At 46.9% G+C, this 8942-nt stretch overlaps 1 protein-coding gene across 2 annotated transcripts; it reads left to right on the top strand.

Annotated features, from left to right (window-relative positions):
• Positions 1–778: 778 nt before the first annotated feature.
• Mief1 (mitochondrial elongation factor 1) lies at positions 779–8286 on the top strand. Of its 2 annotated transcripts, XM_021662142.2 has the most exons (4): positions 779–922; positions 2863–3040; positions 3231–3493; positions 4233–8286. In XM_021662142.2, exons 1-4 carry the CDS (start codon positions 779–781, stop codon positions 5037–5039), a joined length of 1392 nt encoding a protein of 463 aa, XP_021517817.1. In that variant the 3' UTR covers positions 5040–8286. The 2 variants fall into 2 exon arrangements, with proteins under 2 accessions (XP_021517817.1, XP_060245004.1); XM_060389021.1 differs by lacking the exon at positions 779–922 and having other exon boundaries at positions 2902–3040; positions 3317–3493.
• Positions 8287–8942: the final 656 nt, after the last annotated feature.

The raw sequence follows: 8942 nt of genomic DNA, 5'->3' as shown, positions 1-8942 counted from the left end.
TCTGCCTCTACCTCCCTGAGTGCTGGGATAAAGATGTGTGCCACCACTCCCAGCTAGTGAGTCTTTTTTTCTCTTTCTTTCTTTCTTTCTTTCTTTCTTTCTTTCTTTCTTTCTTTCTTTCTTTCTGTCTGTCTGTCTGTCTGTCTGTCTTTCTTTCTTTCTTTCTTTCTTTCTTCTTCTTCCTCTTCTTCTTCTTCCTTCTTCTTCTTTTTTTTTTTTTTGATAAAGGCTTTCTTTGTGTAGCCTGTCTATTCTCTCCTGGAACTCATTCTGTAGATCAGGCTGGCCTTGATCTCAGAGATCCGCCTGCCTCTGCCTCCTGAGTACTGGGATTAAAGGTGTGGGCCACTACTGCCTACTATTTTTTTTTTTTTTAAATGTGGTTTCTCTTGTTCTGGATAGTGTGTGTCACCATTGTCTGTTTGCTGCTTCCTTCTCACATTCCCAAAGCAGTGGCTAAAGAAGGAAGACCCTGTTTTCCTGTCAACAGCATATTATAAAAGTTGGGAGGCTTGTATTGTGTGAAGGGATACTTTACTGCAGCAGGAAAACAGGATCAATAGTCTCAGGTCTGTTGAAAGGGTTTTCTACAGCATACACAAGCATTTCTTGCCCTGTGTATCCAGGTGAGTCATGGGACATGGTACTTCCCTGTGGAGCCTGGGGTATGCAGTCTTACATTTTGCATGGAGTAACCTTGACTGTGATGGGGCATACGGGGGTGGTTCTTGTGGTCCCAGGTGGTGATGGCTGTGTTATTTTCATTCTCAGGTGAGCAATGGCAGGCGCTGGCGAGCGCAAAGGCAAGAAGGATGACAATGGCATTGGCACGGCCATTGACTTTGTTCTCTCGAATGCCCGGCTGGTGCTGGGTGTGGGTGGAGCAGCCATGTTGGGCATTGCCACGCTGGCGGTTAAGCGGGTAAGTGCATGCAGCCTGGTCCCAGGATGGTAGGTAGTGAATTGCCTCTTCAAAGTGAGCTCTCCTGAGGGAGATTCTGACACTATGATGGGAGTGCTTTATCTGGCAGTCTGCTTCTAGGCTTCTCCCGTAAAGAGATCACTGGAAGTGTAAAGAAATGTATCCCAGCAAGTAGAACACAGCAAAGAACCCACCTATCCTTCTTTGATGACCTTATCTAAAATAGCAGCCACACGTGTACTTCTGCTTCCTTTTCTTACTCTTATTTTAAACCATCTATCTCTATCAGCATACTCTGGGCAGACGCGACACACCTGGAAGCTAGCTTCCAGGTGTTAGCATGTGGGGTCTCTGAAATACACACGTCCTCCTAGTCTGTGAGTTCCATGTCACAGTGGCAGCCAACCAGATTGAAAATACTTGGTTACACATTGCATTTATGTGGCTGGGCATGGTGGCATGTGCCTTTAATCCCAGCACTAGGGAGCCAGAGGCAGGCAGATCTCTGAGTTTGAGGCCAGCCTGGTCTACAGAGCAAGTTCCAAGACAGCCAGGCTCCACAGAGAAACTCTGACTTGAAAAACAAACAAACAAAAAGTGCATTTGCACTGAGTAGGTACAGAATTTTTTCGAGTTGTTTCTTAAGCAATCAGGATATTTATTTACATAGCATTTGCATTGGATTAGACAATATAAATAATATAAAATTTAAAATATAAAGCTATGGGCTGGAGAGATGGTTCAGAGGCTAAGAACACTGGCTGTTCTTCCAAAGGTCCTGAGTTCAATTCCCAGCAACCACATGGTGGCTCACAACCATCTACAATGAGATATGGTCCCTCTTCTGGCGTGCAGAAGAACATTGTATAAATAATAATAATTATAAATATAAAGCTAAGTACAGGTTAAATGCAATTACAATGACGTCTTAAAAATGTCTTTTATTGATGTGCGATACTTGTGTGCTGGTTCAAAGTGGAGATCAGAGGACAGGTTTGTGAATTGGGCTCTCATCTCCTACCTTTATGTGGGTTTTGGGGACTTAACTCAGGCACGCATTATTGGGGAGCAAGTGCCTTTACCTGCTGAATCTTGTCCCTGTTTGTTTTAAGGTTGTAGTCTGCCTAGGCTGATGCTCACTATGAAGCCCTGAACTTCAAATCTTCCTGCCTTTGCCTTCTGAGTGCTAAGATTTTTCTGCCTGGGCCACTATACCCGGCTACAGTGTGCCGTTTTATGTCGGAACGTGAGACATTTAAGAATTTGAGTATGCTTGGAGTGTCCTGGGACCGATCCTCTGGTGACACTGAGGAACAGCTCTTCTATTTGTGGAATAAATAAATCAGTGTTCAACATGGAGCATTAGCTAAGCAACATTCCCAGCCCTTCCAACATGGAATATTCTTAAGGAATAATGTATAGTCAGAAAATACTGAGGCAGCTTTAGTCACAGGAGGAAATGGTCAAAAGTGGAAACATGTCATTTCAGAAATCTAGTGTCTGGGCCAGTGAGATGGCTCAATAAAGGTGCTAGACAACCAGAATTTGATCCCAGGGACCCACTTGGTGGAAGGAGAGAACTGACTCTCGAAAGTTGTCTTCTTATTTTACATGTCTTTGGGTTGTAGCATTTGTGGTGTTGAGCAGCCAGGAGTGAATTAAAATGTGTGGTGTTTTGTTGTTGTTATTGTTGTTTTGAGACAGGGTTTCTCTGTGTAGTCCTGGCTGTCCTGGAACTTACTCAGAGATCTTCCTGCCTTCATCTCCAAGCACTGGGACTAAAGCATGCACAAGGCTCTGGATTCCATCCTTTGTACCACCATCAGCAAAGACAACAAAAAATTTCTTGAACTTAATGGTGCAAAGAGTCTGGGGGAGGAGGGGGGTAGGGAAGGAGGAGGAGGGCTGATACATGTCCTGAGTCCTCTCTGGTATTGCAGATGTACGATCGGGCAATCAGTGCCCCTACCAGCCCCACCCGCATGAGCCATTCAGGGAAGAGGAGCTGGGAAGAGCCAAACTGGATGGGCTCTCCTCGGCTGTTGAACAAGGACATGAAGACGGGTCTGAGCCGGTCCCTGCAGACCCTTCCCACAGACTCCTCTGCCTTTGACACAGGTGAGAAACTCCTTGATCTCTCTGGACTGCTTCTGGACTTAGAGCTGCTGTGGTGTAGACACATTTCTCAGCACCGAATGGCAGGCAGTTTGCCCTTGGTGCCAAGTCCTTTTCCTCCCTGGGACTGGGACTTCTGTGGACTGAGCAAGTGTGGGCAGAGCTCACATGCCTCTCTCTCTTGCTTTGGCAGATACATTCTGCCCGCCCCGGCCCAAACCATTGGCCAGGAGGGGCCAGGTAGACTTGAAGAAGTCACGACTCCGCATGTCCCTGCAGGAGAAACTTCTTTCTTACTACCGGAACCGGGCAGCCATCCCTGCTGGAGAGCAGGCTCGGGCCAAGCAAGCTGCGGTGGACATATGTGCTGAGCTCCGGAGCTTCCTGCGGGCCAAGCTGCCTGATATGCCACTTCGGGACATGTACTTGAGTGGCAGCCTCTATGATGATCTGCAGGTAAAACGGTTCTTATAAAGGTAGGGCTGGGCGTGGGCAGATGCTTCTCAGTATTGTGGTTGTTCAAGAAAGTCATTGTTCCTGGGACCCAACCAGAAAGTCTCTTGCTTGTGAATCCTGAGCCACAGCAGTATTTGTTTCCCTGCTCCATCCCTTCTCACTTTTTGAGTTATACTTTTAAGAAGCTATATGGGCTAGGGATGTGGGTTCAGTTGGTATAGCCTGGTTGTACTGAGCTCTGGGTTTAATCCTCAGCATTGCATAAAACAGGCCTGGCATGTCAGCACTCAGGAAGCAGCAGATCAAGGTTATCCTGTGTAGTTTGAGGCCAGCCTGGGTTATATGACACCCTACCTCAACAATAAACCAAAAAACCTAAACCCTGAACCAGGGGATCTGTCTATAAGAAATCTGCCGTTTATTGTATTTTTGTCCTGTTTCCTCTGTGCTAACTGAATCTTTGGTTTCCGTTACTGTCAGCAAGTGCAAGATGTTAGGGATCTGTGTTGAAGGTAGCATATCGCTTAAGCATGGTAAAGCCCTTTAAGACCTTTTAATTCTGAGGCCAGTGAGATGACTCAGCAGGTAAAGGGGCTTGCCACCAACTCTGGTGACCCACGGTCAATCCCTGAGTCCCACATGGTGGAAGGAGAGAGCTCTGATATTGCATGCTTGCAACACACACTAACTGTAAGAAGAGATCAGAACCAAAACAGACCCTTTAATTCTATCCTGGCAGGTGGTGACAGCTGACCACATCCAACTCATAGTTCCCCTTGTGCTGGAGCAGAACCTGTGGTCATGTATACCTGGCGAGGACACCATCATGAATGTCCCTGGATTCTTCCTGGTCCGTCGTGAGAACCCAGAGTACTTTCCCCGTGGTAGCAGTTACTGGGACCGCTGTGTTGTAGGTGGCTACCTCTCCCCGAAGACAGTGGCAGACACATTTGAGAAGGTAGTGGCAGGCTCTATCAACTGGCCAGCCATTGGGTCCCTCTTGGACTATGTCATCCGGCCAGCACCACCTCCAGAGGCCCTGACACTAGAAGTGCAGTATGAGAGAGACAAACATCTTGTTATTGATTTTCTGCCGTCAGTGACCCTTGGTGACACTGTCTTGGTGGCCAGGCCACACCGGTTAGCTCAGTATGACAACTTGTGGCGGCTGAGCCTGCGCCCTGCTGAGACAGCACGCTTACGAGCTTTGGACCAGGCTGACTCGGGCTGCCGATCTCTGTGCCTCAAGATCCTCAAGGCCATCTGCAAGTCCAATCCAGCTCTGGGCCACCTCACTGCCAGCCAGCTAACCAATGTCATTCTCCACTTGGCCCAGGAGGAGGCTGACTGGTCTTCAGACATGCTGGCCGACCGCTTTCTGCAGGCCCTGAGGGGACTCATTAGCTACTTGGAGGCTGGAGTCTTGCCCAGTGCCCTGAACCCCAAGGTGAACTTATTTGCAGAGCTCACCCCTCAAGAAATAGACGAATTGGGATATACTCTCTACTGCTCATTGTCTGAGCCGGAGGTGCTGCTACAGACGTAGGGCAGGTGAAGGCCGGAGTGGGCGTCAGTGATCAGACCCAGAGTCTCCGTTAGAAACACTTGGCTACGTGCTTGGTGCCTCACAAGGGTCCCTAGGTGCCTCCTGTTTTCCTGGTCACTTCATGCTCATGAAAAACAGACATCCCTTCAGTTCTCTTACCCATCCCTATTTTTGTTTTTTGTTACCAAACACTGTGCTTCCTAATTGCCGCCTTGCTCTAGGCTGATTTTTTTTTTTTTTTTTTGGAAAAAAAAACAAACAAAAACAGAGAAGGTAGAGTGCTGGCCTTAGCTGTTGGGTGTTTTGTTTTTTGGCCCGAATTTCTTGCTTTTTGTCTGCGCCATACTGTTATGCCCTTTGTCCATTTATTCACTGTCTTCTCTGTCTTTTGTTTTCTTGGTCACACCTATTTGCTCTTACCCCCTGGGGCATATTTGTCTAATTAAGATGTTGCCTGTAGTCAACATCACCGAAGAACCGATTGCATGTTTCCAAGCTGAGCTCTGCAGAGTAATGAGACAGTATTTAGGTTTCCAGAGTGAGGCTGGCAAAGAGTCTCTGCCCTGGCAAATCGTTTTGACTCTAGTTCCTGGAAAACAAGCTCCTCTCCTCTTACCCCAAGCAAGTCCTGTTCATCTGTGCTAAGAATTTTTCACCCGGCGATGGTGCATTGACCCACATAGGAGCCCGATGCAGTTATTTTATTGCAGGTGCTTCGTTGTGGCTATGAGTGAAGAGCATAGGGTAGGGCTCTGAAGCTGATTTGGAGGGCCTGTGTGTTCCCACTGTGTTTCTGTATGTGATCACCAAAGTCACACAGACAGGGAAGGATTGGGGCCTTCACAGGTGGCACCTCTAATGATGCTGGTTTCCCATTTATTTCCAGTAGAAGGCGGCCTTGCTTTAGCAGTAGAGGCCAAAGGAGGGCAATGGGAGGCCAAGTGTCAGCTGAAACCCAGTGGCCATGTTTTCTTTCTTGACAGGCTCACCCTTCCTAAATGTTGCCTTAGAGCAAGAACATACCCAGGGCCAATACCTCCCGCCCGACCCCTATCCTGAGTGATCTGAGAGAATGTTTGCTGAGCACTATAGGTACCTTCACAGGCCAGGGAGCACATGAGCATGCCAGCCTTTGTCCTTAGCCTGACTCCTGGGGAGACTGACGCTACCAAGGACAGGAGTTCATACAGGAAGGGCTTGGGGCTTCCCACATTGCTGCTAAGATTGCTATTTATGGCCATGTAATTGTATCCTGCTGGTGGGGGAAGGGAGGTGTTTAGAATGTCATGCCATTGTCTTCCATTCATGACGAGGCTGACAGTAACTGGTTCTCATTTGCCCATCTAGTATTTTGTTCTGCCACCAAGTCTTTGTTTTATCTATTCTTACTACCTCTCCATCAGTGTGATTCTGGTGATGCACTCTGCAGTTGTGTCGGCCCTTCCTAATGAAGGTGACATGAAATGACTATAAATAGCACGGACCCTGCAGCAGCCCACTTGAAATGAGTGTAGAGAAGATGCCTGCCTTTTTCTTTTCATAGGAAGTTGAACCAGGCTATATTTAGTCTTTCTGCTTCTCCCATATATGCACAAGGACTCCTTCAGGAGTCTCTCTTTGATTTTTCTAAGATAGTATGAGAAACTTACAAAAGATAAAGCCAAGAACCTTAGCTGAAATATCTGTCCTCTGACTGTTAAAAGAGTGAGGTAGGAGTTGAAAACACCTGTTGCCTGCCTCAGTTGGACTGTGTACTTACAGAAGGGCTGACATGGAGTTCATGGTTCTAGCTGGTGCCTGTTGGGGGGAGGGTTGATAGAGTGCTGCAAAACCAGATTTTTAGATAGGATTTGGATTTCCTGTCATAAGTATTATAAGATTCCCAAGCTGTCAGCTCTGAACTGATTCCATTTAAGATGCCGGAAAGAGTGCAAATGAACCCCCCCAAACTTGAAGATGCTCAAGATATCAAAAGTCCCAAATAATCACAGCCATATGTCATTGTGAACTTAGGAAAAGCAATGAATTCATTTCCTATCTTTATGAACAGCATTGACTTTTGGACTGTGCTTTGCAAAAACCAAAATCATGACTTGGCCATTTTATAAACTAGAGCCTCTTAGAAGTCTTCAGAACAAGGAAACGTGGGACTAGCTCTGTCCTGGTGGGTTTGTGCATTAGCCGAGCACACCTTCCTCTTGCTGTCATTTTCTTTGTCATAAAGTATGGGAGGTGGCCAAATGCTCGGGGATGCTTGCATGGGAAAAAAATTGTGCTGCTCCTTCCTTCTCTGCTACCCTTTGTTGAAAGACCCGGTGGCTGTGCCACCACTCTGCCTTTCTCTTCAGTAACTCCCACTTTTGCTTGAAGGAAATGCCAATGTCAGGCCGCTACTTCTGTCTGGGAGGTATTTTGACATTGTCTAGGTTAGCAGACTACATACTTGATGCCTAAAACTGTACTTATTACCCTGATACCCAAGTAAATCCAAGTTTATTTTGGTTCTTCTCTATTGTCCTTACCCCCAAACAGAATTTGGGATAGCAGTATTTTTCTTCATATTAACAGTTGACACTTTTTAAAAACAAAGAAAAACTTGGAGTGGCCCATCCTTTCCTGTGTTGGCCCTCCACTGTAATCCAGCCAAAGGCTCAGCCAGTTAAGATGAATCAGCTTCAGGAACAGGGCCCTGAGGGGTTCCGGCAGCTGAAGTGTGCTCAGAGCCTTCTGCCAAGGCGCACTTCCTTGGGATTATGACTTGACAGAACTGGGAACATCTGCTACAACTCTGGCTTTTTTAGCTCAAAGTCCAGGCCAAGGTAAATGATGAAGGACTTGAGACTAGAGTTGGCCCTTGTACCAGGTTGGGAGGTTGTAAGCCTCTCTTAAGTGTCCAAAATACCAGCATGTAATTTCTTTAACTACAGATGGGGGTGAGGTGGGTGTTAACTTTTATTTTGATCACTTTGTAGTCTTTAAACTCTTGGTCCCTGAGGCCAGGTCCACAACTTGCCTTCCAGTCACTTGCCTGCCCTTCCGTGGTGGTCAGTGTGTTAAGCTGGTAGAATGGATCTTTGTGTCACCAATCTTTGTGTCCTGTCCTGGCTGGGTCTGTTAGAGGAGCAGCTTAGCTCTGAGGCCCAGAGAACCTTCATTCCTTTTTCTCCTGAAGAAGGATATTCGGCTGGGGAAAAACAGCATCTTCTGCAGCATGGGAAGAAGAAAATAAAAATCTCCTTTCCGACAATTCTGACGTGTGTATGTGGTATCAGGTATTTTCTTACATGGGTGCTAGGTGGATCTTGTTAGTAGAAGGGGGAGAAGGAGCCGACATTCCCCTCTGACCTCTATACTGTCAAATCATGGTCAGTGTTTTTTAGCCTTCTGCATGCCATATTTCAGGAGCCTTTGTTAGAGGTGTATGTGTGGGGGGGGTTCATTTCCAGCAGGGTGGTGGTGGCACACCTTTAATCCCAGCACTTGGGAGGCTGAGGCGGGCAGATCTCTGTGAGTTGGAGGCCAACCTGATTTATACAGCAAGTTCCAGGACAGCCAAAGCTACACAGAGAAACCCTGTCTCAACACCAGCCCTCTCCCCCCAAAAAAAGAAAAAAGAACCGAAAAACAAACTTTTCCACAACTGTCTGATTAAAGCAAACTTTATTTAGACTGGCTAGCTAAGCAGCCCCTCACTGTCTTGAACTCCCTTTTATGAAGGGTTAGGGTTGCTAGAAAATAGCTGTTGGGGGGCCTGGAGAGATGGCTCAGAGGTTAGGAACACTGGCTGAGTTCAATTCCCAGCAACCACATGGTGGCTCATAACCATCTATAGTGAGGTCTGGTGCTCTCTTCTGGCTCACATGCAGGCAGAATGCTATATAAATAAATAAATGAAAAAATATT

Source organism: Meriones unguiculatus, chromosome 8, assembly GCF_030254825.1.
Source record: "Meriones unguiculatus strain TT.TT164.6M chromosome 8, Bangor_MerUng_6.1, whole genome shotgun sequence".
NCBI classification, from domain to species: domain Eukaryota; kingdom Metazoa; phylum Chordata; class Mammalia; order Rodentia; family Muridae; genus Meriones; species Meriones unguiculatus.
This window is presented reverse-complemented; position numbering and strand designations above follow the sequence as displayed.

Bases quoted from the DNA above. Each gene is read 5' to 3' on its own strand.
- Mief1 (XM_021662142.2), top strand. From the start codon at position 779: ATGGCAGGCGCTGGCGAGCGCAAAGGCAAGAAGGATGACAATGGCATT. The intron at 923-2,862 runs GTAAGTGCATGC...CTGGTATTGCAG, and splicing joins CCACGCTGGCGGTTAAGCGG to ATGTACGATCGGGCAATCAG. The intron at 3,041-3,230 runs GTGAGAAACTCC...TTGCTTTGGCAG, and splicing joins CTCCTCTGCCTTTGACACAG to ATACATTCTGCCCGCCCCGG.